The sequence below is a fragment of the Manis javanica genome, chromosome 2, assembly GCF_040802235.1.
Source record: "Manis javanica isolate MJ-LG chromosome 2, MJ_LKY, whole genome shotgun sequence".
NCBI lineage: Eukaryota > Metazoa > Chordata > Mammalia > Pholidota > Manidae > Manis > Manis javanica.
Window position 1 is genome coordinate 215646509 of NC_133157.1, and position 22568 is coordinate 215669076.

The window sequence follows — 22568 nt, forward strand, 5'->3', positions numbered from 1 at the left end:
ATAGCAATTGCATTGAATCTGTAAATTGCTTTAGGCAGGATTGCCATTTTGACAATATTAATTATTCCTATCCATGAGCATGAGATGTGTTTCCATTTATTGGTATCTTCTTTCATTGCTCTCATGAATGTCTTATAGTTTTCAGAGAATAATAGGTCTTTCATTTCCTTGGTTAGGTTTATCTAGATATTTAATTCTTTTTGATGCAATGTGAATGGAATTGTTTTCCTGATTTCTCTTTCTCCTAGTTCATTGTTAGTGTATAAGAATGCAACAGATTTCTGTGTATTAATTTTGTATCCCACAACTTTGCTGAATTCAGATATTAGATCCAATAGGTTTGGAGTGGATTCTTTAGGTTTTTATTGCACAATATCATGTCATCTGCAAACAGTGACAGTTTAACTTCTTCCTTGCCAATCTGGATGCCTTTTATTTCTTTGTGTTGCCTGATTGCCGTGGCTAGGACCTCCAGAACTATGTTAAGGAGTGAGCATCTTGAACATGATCTTAAAGGAAAGGCTTTTAGCTTCTCACTGTTAAGTATGATATTGGCTGTGGGTTTGTCATATATGGCCTTTATTATGATGAGGTACTTGCCCTCTATACCTATTTTGTTGAGTTTTTATCATGAATGGATGTTGAATTTTGTCGAATGCTTTTTCAGCATCTATGGAGATGAGCATGTGGTTTTTGTCCTTCTTTTTGTTGATGTGGTGGATGATGTTGATGGTTTTGAACGTTGTACCATCCTTGCATCCCTGGAATAAATGCTACTTGATCATGATGGATGATCTTTTTGATGTATTTTTGAATTTGGTTTGCTGATTTTTTTTGTGTATTTTTGTATCTATGTCCATCAGGGATATTGGTGTGTAATTTTCCTTTTTTTTGTGGTGTCTTTGCCTGGTTTTGGTATTAAGAGTGATGCTGGCCTCATAGAATGAGTTTAGGAGTATTCCCTCTCCATCAACTTTTTGGGAAACTTTGAGGATGGGGATTAGGTCTTCACCAAATGTTTGATAAAATTCAGCAGTGAAACCATCTGGTCCAGAGGTTTGGTTCTTAGGTAGTATTTTGATTACCAATTCTATTTCCTTGCTGGTAAATGGTCTATTCAGATTTTCTGTTTCTTCCTGGGTCAGCCTTGGAAGGTTGTATTTTTTTAGAAAGTTGTCCATTTCTTCTAGGTCATCAAGTTTGTTAGCATATAATTTTTCATGATATTCTCTCATAATTCTTTGTATTTCTGTGGTGTCCATAGTGATTTTTCCTTTCTCATTTCTAATTCTGTTTATGTGTGTACACTCTCTTTTTTCTTGATAAGTCTGGCTAGGGGTTTATCTATTTTGTTTATTTTCTCGAAGATCCAGCTCTTGTTTTCATTGATTCTATTGTTTTATTCTTCTTGATTTTATTTATTTATGCTCTAATCTTTATTATGTCCCTCCTTTTACTGACTTTGGGCCTTATTTTTTCTTTTTCTAGTTTTGTTAGTTGTGAGTTTAGACTGTTCATTTGGGATTGTTCTTCTTTCCTGAGGTAGGCCTGCATTGCAATATACTTCCCTCTTAGCATGGCCTTCGTTGCGTTCCACAGATTTTTCAGTGTTGAATTATTGTTGTCATTTGTCTCCATATATTGCTTGATCTCTTTTATTTGGTCATTCATCCATTGGTCACTTAGGAACATGTTATTAAGCCTCCATGTGTTTGTGGGATTTTTTGTTTGTGTTTGTCCATGTGTTTGTGGGATTTATTTCTAGTTTGGTACCTTTGTGGTCTGAGAAGCTGGTTGGTACAATTTCAATCTTCTTGAATTTACTGAGGCTCTTTTTGTGGCGTAGTATATGATCTATTCCTGAAAATGTTTCATGTACACTTAAGAAGAATGTGTATTCTGTTGCTTTTGGATGGAGTGTCTGTAGATGTCCGTTAGGTCCATTATGTTCTAATACGTTCTTCAGTGCCTCCATCTCCTTACTTATTTTCTGTCTGGTGGATCTGTCCTTTGGAGTGAGTGGTGTGTTGAAATCTCCTAAAATGAATGCATGCATTCTATTTCCCCCTTCAATTCTGTTAGTGTTTGTTTCACAGATGTAGGTGATCCTGTGTTGGCTGCAAAGATTTTTATAATAGTTATATTCTCTTGTTGGATTGACCCCTTTATCAGTATTAAATGTCCTTGTCTCTTGTGACTTTGTTTTGAGGTCTATTTTGTCAGAAATAAATACTGCAACTCCTGCTTTTTTCTCCCTATTAGTTGCATGAAATATCTTTTTCCATCCCTTTACTTTCAGTCTGTGTATGTCTTTTGGTTTAAATTGAGTCTCTTGTAGGCAGCATGTAGATAGGTCTTGTTTTTTTACCCATTCAGTGACTCTAAGTCTTTTGATTGGTGATTCAGATCATTTACATTAAAGGGTGATTATTGATAGGCATGTACTTATTGTCATTGCAAGCTTTAGATTCATGGTTACCAAAGGTTCAAGGGTAATTCCCTTACTATGTAACAGTCTAATTTAATTCTCTTATGCTATTGCAAACACAACCTAAAGGTTCTTTTTTTCCTCCTCTATTCTTTTTATGTTAGGTATCATATTCTGTACTCTTTGTCTATCCCTTGATTGACTTTGGGGGTAGCTGATTTGATTTTGCATCTGCTTAGTAATTAACTGTTCTACTTTCTATGCTGTGGTTTTACTTCCCTTGGTGACAGCTACTCAGCATTAGGAACACTTTCATCTATAGCAGTCCCTCTAAAATGTACTGTAGAGGTAGTTTGTGGAAGGTAAATTCAACCAGCTTTTGCTTATCTGAAAATTATTTAATCCGTCCTTCAAATTTAAATGTTAATCTTGCCAGATAGAGTATTCTTGGTTTGAGGCCCTTTTATTTCATTGCATTAAATGTATCCTGCCACTCCCTTATGGCCGGTAAGGTTTCTGCTGAGAAATCTGATGATAGCCTGATGGGTTTTCCTTTGTATGTGATCTTTTTTCTCTCTCTATCTGCTTTAAAAAGTCTGTCCTTATTCTTGATCTTTGCCATTTTAATTATTATATGTCTTGGTGTTGTCTTCCTTGGTTCCCTTGTGTTGGGAGATCTGTGCTCCTCCACGGCCTGAGAGACTATCTTCTTCCCCAAATTATGGAAGTTCTAGCAATTACCTCCTCAAAGACACTTTCTATCCCTTTTTCTCTCTTCTTCTTCTTCTGGTACCTGTGTAATGTGAATATTGTTCCGTTTGGGTTGGTCACACAGTTCTCTTAATATTCCTTCATTCTTAGAGATCCTTTTTTCTCTCTGTGCCTCAGCTTCTTTGCATTCCTCTTCTCTAATTTCGATTCCATCTACTGTATCTGCTACTACATCTAATCTGCTTTTAAAACCCTCCATTGTATGTTTCATTTCAGATATGGAATTTCTTAATGATTGAATCTCCATCCTAAATTCATCCCTGAGTTCTTGAATATTTTTCTGTACCTCCATGAGCACGTTTATGATTTTTATTTTGAACTCTCTTTCAGGAAGATTGGTGAGTTCAGTTTCATTTTATACTGAAAAAACACTTTTCTGGTGTGTGTAGATTTTTGTTTGAACCAGGTTCCTTTGACATTTCATATTTGTATGTGGCAACATCTAGTGCCTAGAAGCTCTAGTCTCTGGAGCTGCTCAGCCCCTTGTACGATGTTGGGGGTCACAGAGGAGCGGTGTTGGTGCCTGTGGGGAGGAAAGAGCTGTTTCTTGCTTCCTGGTTGCAGTGCCTATCTCCGGTGTCAGAACCAGTGGGACAAGCACTCAGGTGTGAGCCTCTGTGCTTTGCTTCTGTAGCTGCCGTAGGCGGGGCCTCCCTCTGGCTGGCCTGATGCCAGGGCAGAGACTGCCTGTTTTTAAGCCGGTGCCAGCAGGCCAGGAGGAAGGTGCGGCAGTCAGCGTATCACAGTGGGGGGCTTCAGAGCTGAGTAGGCAGCCAGGGGGATGGAGCGCCTGAAGCTCCTGAAGGTTTCCAACCTGCTGGGCAGAGCATGCCCAGGCAACCTTGTCCACCTATCCCTTCTCCCAAGCAGCAAGCTCCGTGCAAACCCTGCCCCTTCAGCTGCCCGCTAGCTACTAGGAAGCCTCTCAGACCACTGCCTTTCCTTTGTCCCAGAGCAGCCGGATGTGGATCCCTGTCCTCCACAAACAGCTGGAATCTCAGTCTCTCCAAGTATCCCACCTGTCTTAGCTTTCCAACTCCACTAATCTCTTGAGCATCATGCAATGTAGGTTTGCGCTCCCAAAGCAGATCTCCAAGGCTGGGTGTTCAGCAGTCCTAGACTTCCACACTCTCCCCGCTGAGGTGGGGTGGGGGAAGGGCTTGGGTCCCACCGGATCAATGCTTTGGTATGCTACCCTCTTTCTTGAGGTCTCCTCTGTTCTCCAGGTGTATGCAGTCTGGTGCAGCCTTCTTTCCTGTTGTTGTTTTAGGACTTGTATTGACTATATATTCATATTATATGTGGTTTTGGGAGGAGTTCTCTGTCTCACCTCTCACGCCACCATCTTGAATCTCTAAAGTCACTGAATTTTATAGGATAAAAAAACTGGCACTGTACCAGAAACTTTGCACACTTTATCTTATGTCTCAAAATCCTGCAAACAAGGTCTATAATCCCATCTAAGTGACAAGAAGACTTAGGTGGGCCATCTGCCCAAGGTAAAAAAGTCACCAAGCATGAAAGCCCGGCCTAGGAGGTGAGTGGGCTTGATGTTAAACATACAGCTGCCCCTCCTATTGGTCCTGACTGCTGACTCAGTGAGCAGGGAGTTTTTCTCAGAATTCCAGGTACTTTGATATGAGAAAGCAGCTCAATGGCACAGTGAGACTGCCTTTCTGAACCTGCAGGTAACCGAGGAGCTAGGCCTCCCTCTGGGTCATGTGCTTCCTCGGCAGATGTCACCACCTGCTAGTCACTCCCAGCAAGGAGCAACAGCGGCGGGATGGGCCAAGCAATCCTTTACTGAAACGGGTTAGGTCTCGCAGGTGGGGAACCCAATACCTCTTTGACCAAACTGGGCTTGAATTATCTGTAAAAGCAAATAAAATATTAAAGACCTGGGTTTGAGACCAGAGAGAACAACGAAGAAGTGGATGTGTTTGCCTCCCCGCACAAATCTCTCCCGTCCTCCCACTTAGGGCTCTGGGGAAGGAAAGGGGGGAGTAAAGAGAAGGGGGCAATATTCAAGGTGCCTTTGGAACTCTGTCTAGGAAACCCTTTAGGGACACATGTCAGAGGGACTACCTGCTGTACCTTTTCTAGCAGGACCCAGTAACACCCATCACAGACATCTTGCTGAGCTGCTCGCGTCTCCTTTAACCTTCCAAAGGGAGCTTCACTAGTCACCTCTCACTCCTCTGTTTCACAAAGGAGGAGACAGAGATTCCCCAGAGTAAACCAAGGAAAGCCAACCAAACCAAGGTAAATCAAATGACCTGGATTCTCCAATTCTGTCATATGACCCGTGGACTCTCAACCATATAGCTGAACAGTCTACAGAACCAGTGTGATGAACTGGACACTGCGTGGGCATTAGAGCACAAATTCCAATTACACAGGTACTATTTTGTTTCAGAATTTTAAACAAGTCACTTAACCTTAGTTTGTTTAATCACCTGTAAAATGATCGCACCAACCTCACGTGTGTGTTTGACAAGATTAGAGAGAACAGGTGAGCCTCCAAGGCTTGGCTCACAGTAGGTGCCAGTGGGGAGCTGTTCAGACACCCACTGTATCTTTCTCTAACTTGACCATGAGACCCCCTAGACACCATGACTACAGCTATGGGCACATTGTGTCAGTTTCTTCATTTTCAAACTAGGGATATCGGCCCCTACTCTCTGGGCTTGTAAGGATTCATGAGGCATGACATGCACTTAGCACCATGATCTGAATAAATACTACTCCTCTCTGAATCTGGGGGTGGAAGGCCCGCCCTCCTGACTTCTCCCTTCTTCATTTCTGGTCACCTTCCAGTCAGTCAACTCTATCTGTCACATCCTTATCCGGCTGCTTCCTTTGTATTCCTTTCAGCTGCTCCTAGGCCAGCAGAACCTCCTTCCTGGAGTGCAGAGTATTTACAGGTGACCTTTGAACAACACGGGGCTTAGGGGCACTGACTTCTTTACACAAGCAGTCAAAATCCATATATTAACTTTTGACTCCCCAAAACTCAATTACCATTATCCTACTTTGATCAGAGCCTTATCAATGATATAAACAGTTGATTAACATGTATTTTGTATGTTACATGTATTATATACTGCGTTCTTACAATGAACTAGAGGAAAAATTTCAAATTGTCACAAATCTCAAAAAAATTTCCCAATACATTTATTGAAAAATAAATCCACATGTAAGTGGACCCATGTGGGCCAAACCTGTGTTGTTCAAGGTGGACTGTATTACCTTCCTAGAGCTGCACGAGTCAGCTCAGGCGGCTCCCTGTCCTCTTGGAAGTCGTCTTGAGCCACGCTCCAAGAGCCCAAGAGGGAGGTGTGCGCCCCTAGTGTGTGCCCCACTGGCACACTGCCTCCCCCGTCCCCACAGGATGTCCCCCCGCCTCTCTCTTCCAGCAGAGACCGAGTTTCTCGGAGTAGGGGCCCCGTCTAACTGAACGTTGAATCCTCGGTGCTGTGCAGGGCTCTTGGCGCACTGCCGCACTCACTCACGTTCAGATGGCTGAATGGCTCCGCACCTTTCTCCTCCTTTCCTCCTGCCTTTTCTCTCAGTGCTGTGCCCCCCCACCCTGTTTCTCCCAACTCCATATCCTTCCTACCCATTTCTGACCCCCTATCATTTCTCCTGAGATTCAGACAGAGTAAAATCATCCAGAGAAAGAGGAAGGAGAGAGAAAGGGATGTGTACAAAGGCCAAAGAATTCTGTGGCTCTGCAGAAGTAACTAAAGAACATCGATGGAGAAGTTCCATCGTCATGTGTCATTAAGGAGACAGGAATCTGAAAATCTGAACGCTACAGAAATGTCTGATTGCCAGCCGTTACCCCCACGTCCCCCTCCTGGGCTGCTGAGAATGTAATGGTCACACACTCCTCTGCTGAGTCCAGGCAGGCTACTGGGAAGAGGAGGCATGAAGACAGGGCAGGACCAGGGGTGACCTTAAAAAAAGTGGTGGGGAGACACCTAGGGTTGCACATCTGGTCAGGTAAAGACAGGTTTCCAATGTAGGAGTGTGTGACACCAAACCCAGTTCTTCCCACTTCAGCACCTTTACCTGAGCCACGCTCACCGCTGCCAACTCTGTTCCTTCAGGGCCAGGCTCCTGCCTCTCTCACAGTGAACAGCCAAAAAATCCAGGGAGACTGGCGCTAACACTAAGTGCGCCCATCCTAAGTGCAGGCGATGTGATTAAGCAAGGAGCATGGACAGTCCTTGCCCTCAAGAAGCTCTGTCTCTAGAGGACTCACAGAGTGACCCAGAGGGTCAGAGGGGCTTGGGGCCAGAGGAGGGAGCAAAATCGGTGGGTGGTGAAGATTGAGCAGAATCCTGAAAAAGCACTGGAGTTTATTGTGCATCCCAAACAGACAGAAGTGCAGCATGTCAAGGCCCAGAGGTGAGACAAGCATGTGAACCACCAGGAAGGGTTCTCAGTGATAAAAAGAAAACTTGAAGGTATACTGTACTTTTTCAAGTCAAGGCATTGCACCATTATTTCAAAGCTACTTACGCTACATAATCCTGCTCATCTTCTGCCTGAAAGTGATACGTCCTATTATCTAAAATACAAAAAAGAAAAAAAAAAGTCAACCTAAAATGTACAATACCTTCAGGTATAATGTAAATTTTCAAAGTTCCTAGAAGAGAAAAATAAAATTGAAGTGGATTTTAATACTCATTCACTTTTATGTCATTTTCTTCTCAGTTACACAGTTCCTGTGGTCTGTAATTCTTCTGAAGTGCAGTAGGAATGCAATACAACCACCACAAATGGCACAAAAACATCCGGCACTTCATTTGGAAAAAGTGGGGAGGAGAGAACCCACCTGATCAAAGTGGATTTCAGCGACCATATGGAGCACTAGCTGCCAACTTAGTATGTTACTTTTCATTTTCAATTTGAATTGTATTGTTTTCTTTAAAAAAAATTCCTTTACAGAACTGATCTGTAACATGCCAGGCAATTGCAACAGGTAGGCAAACCCCGGCCTGGGCTGCTCTCTAGTTGAATGGAGCTGCAGGAAGAAGGGCTCAATCCCTGCTCCAGGGTCACGTCTAGTTGCTACCCAGGTAAGGAGGGGGCGCTAAGCTTGGGTGATTTGGGCAGGTGTGCATGAGGGAAGCTCTTTCTTAAAATTCAGGATTTGCTAACATGATTCAACATATTCAGGTCAAACTAACCTTCACTTTAGTGGGCACTCACCCATTATCTCCCCTAGAGAGGGAGAGAGGAGGCGTGTATGTCCAAGTATACATTATGGTAGTAAAGCCCAAGATCTTTGTTTGAATCCCTGTTTTACTGCTGTGTGACCTTGTGTAAGTCACTAAATGTCTCTGAGCCTCAGTATTTCCTTCCTTAAAACAGGAAACTGACAGGGCTTTTGCGACAAAGTATTTAAAGCACCTGACACATGCCAGATGTTCAAAAACTGATGCTTATTATTAATAACCTGTAGGTTCTCAAATCTAGAGGTCCTTAGCTTTTTCAAGTTCTAATTCCAATTTTTCATACTTTTTTCATACACAGCCCAAGAAATCTCTTGGTCATAAAAACCATGGGGGATGTGAATGCAGCATATGCTACACAATCCAGTTTAGACTCCATCCAAAGGGTCTCATGACTGATTCAGTCTTTTGGGGCTGGGACTGTTTGGAGGCTTCCATTCACACAACTACACTAGAAGGATTTCAAGGAGCAGGAACCTATTTCTGTGCTGTACACACACAGACTGTGTGTTAGGCTGGTGGCTTGTCCCACGGGCTCTCTGGAGGGGGAAGAATACTGAAGGTTAGGATTGCAGGATTTCAGAGTATTTGAGAGAGTCACTGTATTGGCACTGCTATCCTCTTCCTTTACAAAGAGGTGTTGCTTCAGCTACTGTGAGGGTCAGAAAGAGTATCCAGGGGTCCAGGATGTGCTTACACAGGGGGTCAGCCTACAGGCAAACAATATCCTCCCATACACCCAAGACAGAATATAGGCTCTTGGTGGGGGAGAGGGAATTATGTGCCATCATAAGAGAAAAGCACTGTGACCCATGGAGTCAGAGAATCATGGAATACTGTATCATTAAATTCATGAAGTTTGAAGGCAGTTCTGCTTGGAAGCAAGGAAAAGATTTTTCCTTTAAGTGCCCAATATTGCAAGAGATGAAACTCTGGGACCATCAGTCACACAGACACAGCAGCACACCACTTCCCAAGCCTGTGCCGGCACTTCTTCACCACAGCACACGTTTAGAGTCCCACAGGGACTTCTTAAAAAATGTCTGGGTCTCACACTGAAGACTGTGATTCAGCAGATCTAGGAGAGATTGGAAGGTACTTAGGAAAATCTCTCCAAGGGGACAGAGTTGTGTCCTCACGGTCAAGAACTGGTCTAGTTTAATGAACAAATATAGATCCTGTTCTATGATGGGTCAGATCAGACACTGTTCTGCATTCCCACCTGCAGGTGGGCTCCTGAGGGGTCTTCCCAGGACTGCACGAGCACAAGAAGCAAGGATCCCTGCCCAGAAAAGCTGCTGCTGCTTCAAGGCCCAGAGGATGGAAATGGGCAGGTGTCAGAATCCACAGTAACTGGCTTGGAGAGCGAAAGGACTCACGTGATATTAGGTCAAACGACTTCTTGTCCTCGGCATTCGGTTTCACCTGGCAGGTGAGAAGGTTCAACTTGGCTGGTTGCCTGTTGGACTAGAGAGAAGAGAAGATGGAGCAGTTACATGCGGCCCTCTCTTCTCACGAGCAGCGTCAATGCCTGCTGGGCAGGCGTACAGTTTCATACAGGAAATTTGATTGAAGTCTTATTTATTTACCCCATTAGAATTCTGAATCTCATTAATGAAGGAAAAAAATTTTAGGTGGCCTACTGAATGTCTTTTAAGTGTGCATAAATATCCTGGTGATTTATCAGAATGAAACTAAGATGCCCACATCTTACTTTCAATGAAGGGTGGACATGGTCTGTGGAAATGCACCTTTTTGGAACTTCCATATTTCCAAGCACAAACAGTTGGACTTTTAATACTGTATCTTATCTCACTGTGAAATGGAGCTGATATATTTAATTTATTTATCAAAATGACCCTGTAATCAATCATCCCAAGCTTGATGTCCCAGGTTTCTACAGATTTGGTTGTAATGTGAAATTTACATTACTTCTCTCAAAAGCACAGGGACAATTACCTCCTGTGCGACATCACTTAATAAGCCCCAAAACCTGGAGAGAGGGAAAATACAGTAAGGACTTCATTTATAATGATTATCATTTATCAGCAAATCCTTGGTTGCACACATAAATCGTACAGGATCTGCAGTATATATAATCATGTTAATTTAGGCTTTCCCTAGGTGGAGTCTCACCACATAATCATTCTGGTTAAAACTTCCTTGCCCTTCTGCATGCATCTGTCCAAGGTCACACGATGGCCAATGGCCGATGCCAGCATGCCAGCTTCCTGCAGGAACTGACCAAGGAATGAAGCATGCGAGGGCCCAGGCTGGGCATTGGGTATTCAGATTTCAAAGCCAGCAGCTGAAGCCACAAACGTAGGCCCAGTCCAGTATGAAAGGAACAGGTAGTTCTACCTCTCACCTTTTTGGATACTGATAAAATTGCTGGATTTCCCTTATGAATGACATAGACATTTGATAGTCTGGACAGGTAGAAATACATTTAACCGTGAGGCTTTCTGCAGAATACTATGTTCCAATCTGGCACCCAGATTTAAAGAAGGATGTAGAAAAAGTTTAGGGAAGATTAAGAAATGATTAAAGGAGTGGAAAGTGGGAACTTCAACGAATGGTTAAAAGTGCCATTTAGTCCAGAGGAAAAGAGGATAGGGAGTGATTTACTGACCATCCTTGAGTACATGGAGGGTCGTTAGAGGGGAAGGTTGGGCAGCTGTTTTCCATTTGCACAGATGAAGAAGAAATGCACTTAAAGTGTCGAAGACTGGGCCAGACATAAGGAAGAACTTCTAGAACTTAAGTTGATTATGCATAATAAAAGGTTTCATGTTTCTTCTTTGAAAAATTAAGAATTTTCTAGACACCATTCACATTTGAATGCAGCACAGGGTTAGCTAGATGATTTTTTCTTCCCAAGTCTACATTCCTCTGGTGTTTCTGAAAAAACTACCAACAAATACAACCAAGTAACAGATATAAAATATAGAAAAAGGAAAAAACACTCAGCTCATTATTAACTACATTCAGGAGAGTTAAACAGTGCGATTCGCCTGTCATTTCTAAGCATGTCCTAATTTCAAACTATATTACCAGAAAGTTTTTGATGATATGAGTTTTATACAGTTTAAATCATTCCATGATTAACCTCCAATGATGATGATGTATGATATTTACTCCCTTGGAATTTTGTTAAGTCTACTGGACTGGTATTTGCCACATCAACATGAACTTCATTTGATACAGATACATCCTGCCTGTATATCTCATAGATGCCAGTGAGATGCTTGACAAGTGACCTATCACCCAAATGTGAATCTGAGGAGCAAAGAAAACAATTTTTGACTGTCAAAGCAGCCTAGAGAGCCAGTACTGAGCCCAGGAACCCCAGAAAGTGGAGTGCAATGCTTAACCAAAGTCCACAGACTAGGCACCAGAGGCTAGGAATCACCACCATAAAAATGACCTCCCAAAATCTCAAAGCACTTTTTCAACATTCAGAACAAGTTTACAGATATATATTGATTAAAGAAGGTACACTCTTTCCTGGCATTTCAGCAGACTAAAATCAAAGTAAGGCTAAGACTTCCCCAGGCTACATCGCTAAGGAACAGTTTAGGAATTGCTTTCATACCATTTAAGGAAAGAGAAAAGAACTCTAAGGAACTGTTATTTATTGAGTACTGACTCTTGACTCCCACCACACGGTGAATAAAAGCTCCAGTCTGTAGGGCTGCCAGGCTCAGCTCAGTTCAGCTCCTGCCCCTCCACTGGGCATGAGGAGCCTGGGCTCACTCCTGCCGGTCACCCTTCTACTCTCCAGATGGCCCCTCCTTCCCTTCAGATCTCTGAGAACTGGCACCTCCTTGGAGAGGCACACAGAGGTTAACTAATTCCTAAAATCTCCCAGGAGGGAAACTGCAGGGCCTAGAACTGAACCCAGAATTGCGTGACCCAAAGCTCCACTCCTCCTCCTCTTCCACTGGGCAGTGCAGGCCTGGAAAGACAGTGAGACACGGTGTCCCTCAGGGGACGGCTGGGAGCCCCAGCGATGTGAACATCTCCTCCTGAGAAGAGTAAGGGACAGAAATAGAGCAGAAGTGCCAGAGCTTAACATCTATTTTAACATCTTCTCAGGTCATTTGATTCTCCTCCAGGTACTTGCTTTCATGATTGATGAAAGAGAAATTTTAGAAGCCTTTGCGAAGTAACTATTCACTTAATCCTTTGACAAGAGTCATTGAGGCTCCACAACATTCCAGGCACATATGAAAAACATGTGGTCTGTGTGATCAAACAGACCTGACCACAGACAAAGAACATGCTCAGGTCTGTTGAGCTCCACAGAGCAGCTTCAGCCCCAAGCAAGGACTCAGAAGGAAGCATGAACAAGGTGGATGGGTGGGAGAGTGAGGAGCGGCAGGTGCAGGCTTGGGGTGGGGGGCAGGGGCTGAGCAGACAGGGGCAGTAAGTGATACTGATGGAGAGGCAGGCAGGGAGGGTGCTGCTATGGCATGAGAATTCCCATTCCTGCCCCAGGAGCTCTGGCAACACTGGAGGGAGTTACCCGGAGGAGTAGCCGAGCAGCCCTGCATCCAAGGGGTGGTTGGTGGAGGGGGCAGAGAGAGCAACAGTGGGGCCTGAACTAAACCTGCGGCCGTAGTACTGTGGGCTGGGACTCAAGATGCAGCTAGAGAGATCTGTAATCAATTACTTCAAAAGTATCCTCTTACAGTACGCGGATCGCCTGGCCCAGGCAGGCGGTGGTGAGTGGAGGAGGGCCACGGTGTCCTGGCCAGTGCTGAGCAGTGTCTTTCAAAAGCTACACAAGCTTCTGCTCCAATTACAGTTATGACACCTTTCTAAAATGAAGATTGTATAGCTTGGTTCCCCAAAACTCTTGAAAACTGTCCTTTCACAGATTTTGTTAAAATAATGCATATTCACTGAAGAAACACTAGAAGACAGAGACAGTGCAAGAAATTGAACAGTACTTGTTTATCCCACTTTTCTACCCAGAGACAACCATTATTAATACTATCATTTTAACAAGGTTTGTTGTGTGAAACATCTGTTTTTAAAAAAACATGGGTTGGTTCAACTTGTATGTATTGTTTAGCAAACTTTTTTTGAAATTAACAGTATACAGATGCATTCATTTTATATACACACACACAAAGCCTATTCTCAAGTTTTCCATTTTTGAAAATGTTGCAACTAGGGAAGCTCTGACACGTTCCAGGAATAGAAATGATGAATGTAATTACCCCTCTGACATGACGTAATACTTTGCTACCCCAAATAGAAGATGGCCATTCACCCAGTGAAGTCAGAAATATAAGCAGAAATGCATGCAGAAACAGAACGAGTCAATTCTGATTAATGTTTCTATATCTCCTGAAAGAAAATAAACAACACACATTTGTGTTTCGACAGCTTGGTTGCATGCGTTCTGTGGTGGGGTGCTTTTGCTGGAGGTGTGAAGCTGTTAGTGCAGGCATATTTCCCTGTTAGCAGAAAACAGCTGCTACTGGAATTAGCATCCAGAAATGAAATGGTTCCCCCCATCATCCTGTAAAAAGTGATGAACATCATTAATTACTTGGGAAATAAGCTTGACTTAGCCAGGTTGCAGCTGCTGTGTAGAAAGAAGTAAAAATCAAATAATAAAGCTCTTCTCACTTTCTAGGGTAATGCTTGGTAACTGAGCTGTTCAGAACATTACGGTCATTTCAAACTTTACATTCAATAATTATTTACATACCTACTATGCCCCAGAAGGATGCATATATTTGGCATTTAGTTGATAACCACAATAACGCTCTGGCAAGAAGTTAGGTACACACTGAACACCCACCACTGCAGGGAGATCTTAATTCCAAAATTTTAGTATATTAAAACCACTGGCTTTTGGAAACTATGTTGGTTTATCTGGGGCAAGGTAACAATAGTTCTCATTTATTATGCATCTACACTGCTTTATATAAATTTTATTATTTAATTCTTACATAACGCTATGAGTTAGGTAATGCTATTATACCCATTTTACAGATGAGGAAACCAAGGGCTGGATGGCAAAAGTAAATTGACCCAAGTTTTATGAAAGCAAAAAGCAACACTGAGAACTGAACAAATTTCTTCCCAGAGCTTTTCCCGCTTATTATGCTGGCTTCCCTGTCAAGGCCAGCCCTGGGGATGTTTGCAGAGTAAGTGAAGACATCTTTTCTGTTTTTCCTTTTCTGGTTCTCCCTGCCCTGGGATGAATGGCTAGTTCCCTCATTTTCCCTCCAGATCACTTAATATTCCTGCTGAGAAATCCCACCCATTCTTCACATGCTCCATGTTCCAAACTTAGTATCTTGTGGCGACAATCAAAGCTCCCCCATCCCTTTAGTGATCCTTAAGAAAGGTTAGGGGAGAGGAGCCGATCATCTAACTTAAGTAATGCATCCAGAGTGTGAACGCCTATGAATCCCCTTGAGCTTCTGAGCCCCTGTAACCACAGGACCGATTTCCAGTTGTCAGGATGTATGTGTAAGAAAGACATATTTTAAAATGGAGATCTCCTTGAAACTCTTATTGCAGTAAGGAACTGGTCACTTTACTTTTGAGAATATGTTCCCCTCTACAATCAACATTAAACAATGCTATTTATATAGAAAATAAAAGTTTATCAGGCCTCCTAATACAAAGTGGGGCTGAAGTGCATCTGACGAGTGTGCTGCATATTCCTCCACTTAGTCACTTGTACAAACATTTACTGGGTGCCTTCTGTCTGCCAGTGTATAGAGTTTGGGCCAGAACAGGAAGAACTTCTAAAGGCACATTTCCTATTTAATTGCACTCACCACTTTAATCTAAGGCTTGTTATTGAACAGGAGCTGAAACTAAAACCAGACTTGAAATAATTACATGAAAATACATTAACTTGATAAAACATCAGTGCTATGGGCTATGTTTTTTTAAAAAAGTATTCTCATTACCCTTTATCAACAAAATGGGCTGCTTGAGTTGCTTAGGCAAAAATTTACAGCATGGTTTCCATTAGCCTTACGCACAAATGGCAGTTAATTGATACAAGGGCAGCCTCATCATCTTGACAATTACACAATGCTGGTACCAGGTGCTTTTCTGGTCACATACTCATTTAATCCTCACAACCACCCTGGAAATAAGTACCACTTACCATTCCCCCCATTTGACAGATGAGGAAACCAAGGCACTAAAGGGTTACCGTTGCCTTCAGATCACGGCTATGAGCATGTTAGGTACCAGTAAAGCGTTTTTAAGAAATCCTTACTTTCTTGTACTGGGGAGGGTGGGGAAGAAAGTAACGTGAAAACCACCGGATGGCAGGTTCTTAGATACATTCAAACCTGTAAAACCAGAGCTTTCTCTTCAGTCTTGTTACCATTTAAGAACTGATCACATATGCTGTAACCAAACGCATGCACTTTTTCAATTGGTAGGTTCTAAATTCAGGAGCAGCACACAGAATGACACACCCTTTAGACCTCTGAGGGAAGGTCTAAAGACCTCAGTCCTCACAAGCTGTATCTATAACATCTTTTGTATTTTAATTACTCAATTTCATCCTCCCTTCTTCATCTAAGAAAAAGTTCCTTGCAGGAGTTCCCTCCAGCCTCTGCTCAACATGAAAGCAGGAGAGGTTCCTTAGAACCATGACGGTGACCCCCTTGTGATTTTAGGATTAGACGGCAGAAGGAATCCGAGGGCGTGATGACTGCTAGTCTTTGAAGCCCCAATGAGCGATGGCCACAATACACCTAGCCTTCATGGAGCCACACCTTTGGGAACTGAGGCTTTTGCTAGTTTGTCTGGAGGAATGCAATATTCTGTTAATTTTATCAAAACAATTTATTTGTTCTATAAGGTACATGGTAGAATGCAGAAAAAAATTTGTCAATTTTTTTGGGTGATTAGTAAAAGTTTATTGTGCACACATCAAAAAGACAGTTGTAAACTGGAAGCACTCAAACTTTCACATGAAATGAGGGTCAGTGGTACAGCTGGAAGCAGCCCATGTACAAAAGCAGTTACTTCTTTCTTCACAGTGATGGGTTACACTAGGAAAAAAGTCCTAATTTTGGAGACAGTCAGACCCGGGTGTGGGCCTAGGCCCAGTCATCCACTAACAGGGCCATGACCTTCCTCTTCCTAATTTCAAGTCCTCTCATCCTAAAGAAGAAAATAACACCTTCTCTGCTGTGACAATGAACCAAGGCAACGTGTGACAAATGTCTGGTGCTCCGTTCTCAAGTGGGAGGAAGCACAGGCCCTGAATGCAACCTCTTGGGTTCAAGTCTGGCGCTAACACCCAGGTTATGAGACTTTCAGACTTCTTCCCATTAAAATGGAGGTCACAGCCACTGCCTCGTGAGGTGTTAGGAAAGTTAAGTGGGAAAACATGTAGAGCTCCTGGCATGCAGTGCGTGCTCAATAAATGTTAGCCGCCATTGTTCTAGCTACTATTTCCCAGGTATTTCATCTAACGGTGCCCACATAGCTGATACATAAAACTCTACTGTGACCAACTTCCCTCTACGTTAAGGCAGCATTCCTTGGTAAGTGTGACCACCCTGGGAGGCCCCTGACTCATTAAAGTGACTCCAGGGGCCCACTACCCATTAAAGTCACTCAGGGCAGAGAGAACTCCGGATCTGGTCTGACGGGAGGGTAAGGGGTTGACTGGAGGGCCGAGGGCGGGGTGGGAGCAGAGGGCCCTGACAAACATGGAGACAAAGAGCATGTACAGGGAGGGAGGTGGCTCCAGGCAGACAGAGAGGGACCAGAGGAGGGGGAAGCAGCCCAGAAACTCCGGGGACTCAGAGCATCAAGGCCCGCCCACTGATGATTTTACTGTTTCATCTGTTAAAAAAACCTCCAATGAGAATAAAGGATGTGGTGGGAAGCAGACTTCAAACCAGCCAAGTTGTAAGGTTGATGAGCCAGTCCACTAACTTTACAGAAGTCCATGCAGTTTGCTGCCCATTCCACAGACAGCCTGCTTCCAAATTATGACATTGGCAAACAATGGGGAGGGATCTGGTGGTTCTCCACTAGGGCCGCAAATCAGAAAGAACTACCTGGGAAGCAAACTCTGGCTTCACCTCCAGACCAATGGAATCAGAGCCTGGGGGTGGACTGTGATGACGCTAATGCGAGGTCACAGCTGAGGACCACTGGATTCATTCAGCCAACAGCAGCCTCTTCCAATCATGTGTAAGAGCTCATTCAGATGCAGGTGATACGGGATTGCATCTAAAATAAAACTGTACTGATGCTGATAATATGTAATCTTGGGATTCAAACAGTGAAGGATTCAAATATAGTAAAATCCCTGTGGAATGTATTATTTAGAAGATTAAACAACCTGTAAGACACAACCAGATAGATTTCTAAACTTGTATTTTATGGAACCTGAATTTGGGAATTCCAAATGTCAATGTATTTTTAAAAGTCATCCTTGAATGTTGTCTCTTTTTTTAAGTACCCAGAATATACAGATAGCAATAGCTTCCAAAGAGTGTCTTATCTGAACCTTTAAATGAATCTTCAAACAGGGTGAGGAAAGTGATACAATTTCTATTCAGACTGGGTTCTCTTAGGGCCCCTGAACAGGTGTCCGGCCTCAGGATTTTGGACTATCTCCTGTTGGGACTGCCCCTCACCTAATTTTACTGTTACCTGCTCAAAAAAACCTTCTCTGACCACACTACCGTAGCCACCCCACCTATTTCCTATCACAGCACCCTGCTGGCTCTTTAAAGCGCTAGCCTTTGTTTACTCCAAGCTCCAGGGGCCCCTGACTCATCACTGCTTCTCTAGAAGCTGGCCCAGTGGCTGCCTAGAAAGGAATCAATGAAACATCTCAGTTAACAAGCTGTACCCAATTTTCACTGGAGGAAACGGAGGCTCCAAAGGCTTGAGTAATGTATCCAGTCAGGAGTTTGAGCCCAGGTCTAACTGGCTCTGAAGCTGTCCCTTTATAACTCACAGTTCTGCTTCTAACCTCTCGGGAGAAAGGAAATCTCTCTTCTTGCAGTGATGTGGGGGCAAGGACATGCAGTGAGGCAGAGGCCAGAATAAGAATGCCAGAGAGGCCAATCACAGAAAACAAGGCCGTTAAACACTGCACGGAAGGGAGCAGGAAGCCACTGAGCCCCGTGTGGACCTTCGGGCAGCTGTGAAAGCTTCCCAGTTGAATGTGACCTTCATGGCTCTGGGCTGGACTGAAAACAGTCCTTGGGAATGTCTTTGGGTCCAAAGAGCCCAAGCACAGGAGAGGGAGATCAAATTCTTGCTTTAGTGAAATGCCCTGGAGGCACCAGAGAGATGCCTTTGGCCTCTGCCAGGCAGAGCTAAAACTCCTTAGGAGGCCAGGCCCAGAACGCAGCTTCACAAAGCCCCTGGAGGACTCAACGACAGCACTACAAAAGAATTCCAAGCAGCCAATTTAAAATGGAGGTAGAAACACATCGGTAAAAAGGGTATCTTAATAATCATAACGGCTGACATCCCTTGAGCACCGATCTACCCCATAACCTGGTCTAATTACTTAGAATAAATGAAGCGTTTACTCTGAACACTCACCTGTGAATCAGGCACTAGTAACAGCCCTATTTTATTTCAGTGGGGAAAACCTCAGTAGCGATTCAGTGTCACTTGGAATTCAAATTCACACCATCTGGCTCCAGGGTCCTGGAAGCCAAGGTCCCACCTCAGCTCAGCAGGATGATAGGTAACACCCAGCAGGGTCTGGCTTTACACAGCTGAAAGCGCATCACCCTCACAATGACAGACAGGTACTGTTATTACCCTTTTTCACGGATAGGCAGTAAAGGTAAGTATCTTAACAGAAGCCACACACAGCTAGGAGCTGAAAGGTCATTTAATTGCAGGTGGACTCAGAAGACTGTGCTCTTAATCTCCCCCTTTTACAACATTCAGCCCACCAGGCACCATCTAAAGGTAGGTTCTACCTGGTCTAGTCCAACTGGATTCTCACCTTTTCGAGTAAAACACCAAACCTTCTTAGTGGATTTCTGTGTGGTAATAGAAGTTATATTTAGTGTTGGCTGATGGAGAAAAGCTGACAACGAATCCCATGACTGTTACAGTTAATCAATCGTACGAGCCATCTGCAGGCATTTGAAAAGTGCAAAATTTAAAAAAATCAAGTCTCCAGATCCAAAGATAAATTCACAGACCCTTTGAAGATCCAAAGATAAATTCACAGACCCTTTGAAGTGTCTTCACGACCAGGATTTCCCGTGTGCTCCCTTCCTGGAAACCCTTAGTGCCTTCCCTACCTTAAGACCCTGTGATTGATTCAATGTCAATGTAAGGAATTTATTTTCATTCCAAAGGACTATTATTCATGAAACTTTCAACAACAAGCTGGCATCTGAGGAAAGGCCTATCATGTAAGTCAAGGCTTTAAGGTTTGAAAATTGGTCCAGCTGTTTACAAACTGCGTGACTACAGGCATGGGATTGAATCTCTCTGAGCCTTAGTTTCTTCACCTATAAAATGCAGTTTCATTCAAAAGTATTCATTGAGCACTAACTATATATCAGGGAGTGTGCTAGATATTGGGAAGTCAAAGGTGAGTGACGTACAGTTTCCACCTCCCGAGAACTTCCAGACTAGTGAAAAATGACTGTGACACCTATCTTGTAGGGCTAGCTTGGAGGCTGAGTGCAGGGTGTGTTTGATGTGATCAACACATGGTAGTCGCCTTTCTTTTTCAGCTCATTACTTGAGCTGTATGTGACACTGAGGTTAATAAATTCAGGAAGTAAGGATTTTTGAGAAGCAAAGCTTCTTACATTTTTGAAATTAATTTTTTAGGATTTTACAATAAAGGAATCCTTCTACTACAATTGTTGTATTTTCTTTGATAATCTATTTTTATTATATATTAATGCTTACAGTAAAAGGGAAACCAAATAATCCAAAGATATAAAAATTTATTTATAATGATTCAATGGCTTCATATATACTTTTATCCTTAAGCTTTGAGGCTGACTAAAATGTTTGCCATAGATGTGTTAGAACTGATATTTTGAAGTGAACGCATTTTATACTATGCTTAGAACATACTAGGTGGTAAATAATGGAAGATGCCATCAATATTATTACTGTAACAGAAAATCCAGATTCTCACTGAATTTGAGTCCCACAGTGATGCATTACTTTGAATAGTAAATAAAAAAAGTATGTCTTTGAACAAATCTATGAAAAGCAATGAATTTGCAGATGAAATCTTCTAGGGGTGGCTGCAAACCTTGCGGGTGTACACAGGTATGCACTTCTTCCTAGAATAGTAACTTGGTAAGATGAATGGCCCCAGGAGCAGATTACGCATTGGCAGTCAAGCCGACAGACCAACCTTACTTCTGAGCCACTCTGGTGAACAGCTTGCAAAGCTGACATGGATTACAGCCCTTCAAGCGGGAGGAATGCTCATGTGTTAAGGGGTCTCAAACAAAGGCCCTAAGTTTTGTGTCAACAAAGGCCCTTTTATCCACTTTTCCAAAGTTCACTGAATCCTGTGTTTTCCCAGGAAACTGCTGGCCTTGATTTTCAACCTGATCCTAAATAGTGATCAGTGGCATTGCAAAGTGAGGAAAAGCCAGCTAGACCTGGCTACAGAGACCTTTCTGTGGGGGGAGGAACAGCTGGCAGTCACACAGTGTGGCCTGAAGCCAAAGGCCACCACAAATCAGAGGGAGGGACTAAAGTTAGGCGGGGGAGGCCATTTTCCTTGGGGCTGCTCTGCAGGCAGGAGAGGTGGGTCCACAACTTCTGATATTTGCAGCAGGAGAGGCGGCCCGTCAATGGATTTCAGCATTGCTAGTGAATCCAGTGAGGTACATCAGCAGTGAAACTATTAACCGAGTGCCCCCACAGGACCACATCTCCTCTGATTGTTACTGTACTCTTTATGAGTTACTTTTCTCAAGGTCACACAGCAAATGACAGAGCTGGATTCAGACTTAAATCTCACAGATTCCAGTCCATTCTCTTAGCCACAGAACAATGCAGCTGATGTGACATTCGTTGTTGATTGGAGCCGTAAGAAAGCAGACACAGCTGACTTGGCCACAGTAATGTGCTTGGCAGGAAAGGACATGGAAGGGTGAAGCAAAGTACCCGGGGTCCTACAAGAACCGGAAGCAGTGCCACTGACTCAGGCCAGCTCTGTGGTCCCTCCCTGCACTGTGCTGCCTCCCACAGCAGCTTCTTCAGAAAGGCGCGTAGATGGGACACGATGAGGCCGAAGCAATCAAAATGCTTCTGAGGCCTGTCACAGCCAGACAGTCCAAGTGCAGGGGAAGGTAAAAAGAACTAGGGGACACATGGAAGCCTTTGACTCTTAGTCCCTATGAAGTCATGTGGTCAGCGACGTTCACGTTCGTGTATTTAACCTGAAGAATACTCCCCGGCAGTGGAAGGGAAGTCGTGACATTTCCCTTGGTGCTTCTCTGTTTTTGTTTCTGCTCACACACTACGTAGTCCTAACTCAGCTAATAAACTCAGACAGTGTCAGACACAAGTCTGGCTCAGGAAAGCCGAAGGCTGGGGACAGTAACATCCAGGCGACTGCTGACCACAGGCTCCATTCACACCCTACAGAGGTGCAGCGGAAATCTCTCTCATGGCACCAGGTACCTGAAGAGCCCTGTTCTAACTGCTGCAGGCTTTCAGGTCTGTAGACCACCCCGGGTGCCTCTGAAAGTCACCCGGATGGGTCAACCTTGCAGCTCCCCAAGACTATGGGCTATTTTCAACACACAAGTTCAAGGCTGTCTGTACTGTGTTGTACAGTCTAGGGAGCCGTGCCCTGCTTTGGACCATCAAAGAATTCCAGCCTGCACACACAGGCACATGCCTCTCCCACATGCTGACTCCCAGGCACTCCTGAAAAACAGAGGTAACATCACAAATAACTGTGCGGGTTTACTGTGAGGATTAAATGTGACATTGCATTAAAGTGCTGGTGAATGCCTGGCAAGTGCTAAGCATTCAAAAAATGTGAGCCACCATGATGATGGTGACAAATTGGAGTGCTTTTGAAAAGTCAGTTAGGTGATAGGAATCTTTACTCTTACACAAAAAAACATAGGGCCAGAATGGAG

The 22568-nt window shown here is 43.5% G+C and overlaps 1 protein-coding gene across 10 annotated transcripts in view; it reads right to left on the reverse strand.

The window, feature by feature from the left end:
• Window positions 1-22568, reverse strand: part of ASAP1 (ArfGAP with SH3 domain, ankyrin repeat and PH domain 1) — a 336296-nt gene that overhangs the window by 49368 nt on the left and 264360 nt on the right. For all 10 annotated transcript variants that reach the window (XM_073230149.1, XM_037020669.2, XM_073230147.1 and 7 more), the window contains 2 exons: window positions 9822-9909; window positions 7727-7775 (listed from right to left, as the gene is read on the reverse strand). In XM_073230149.1, coding sequence (XP_073086250.1) covers window positions 7727-7775; window positions 9822-9909 — 137 coding nt within the window. The remainder of the gene's footprint in view (window positions 1-7726; window positions 7776-9821; window positions 9910-22568) is intronic.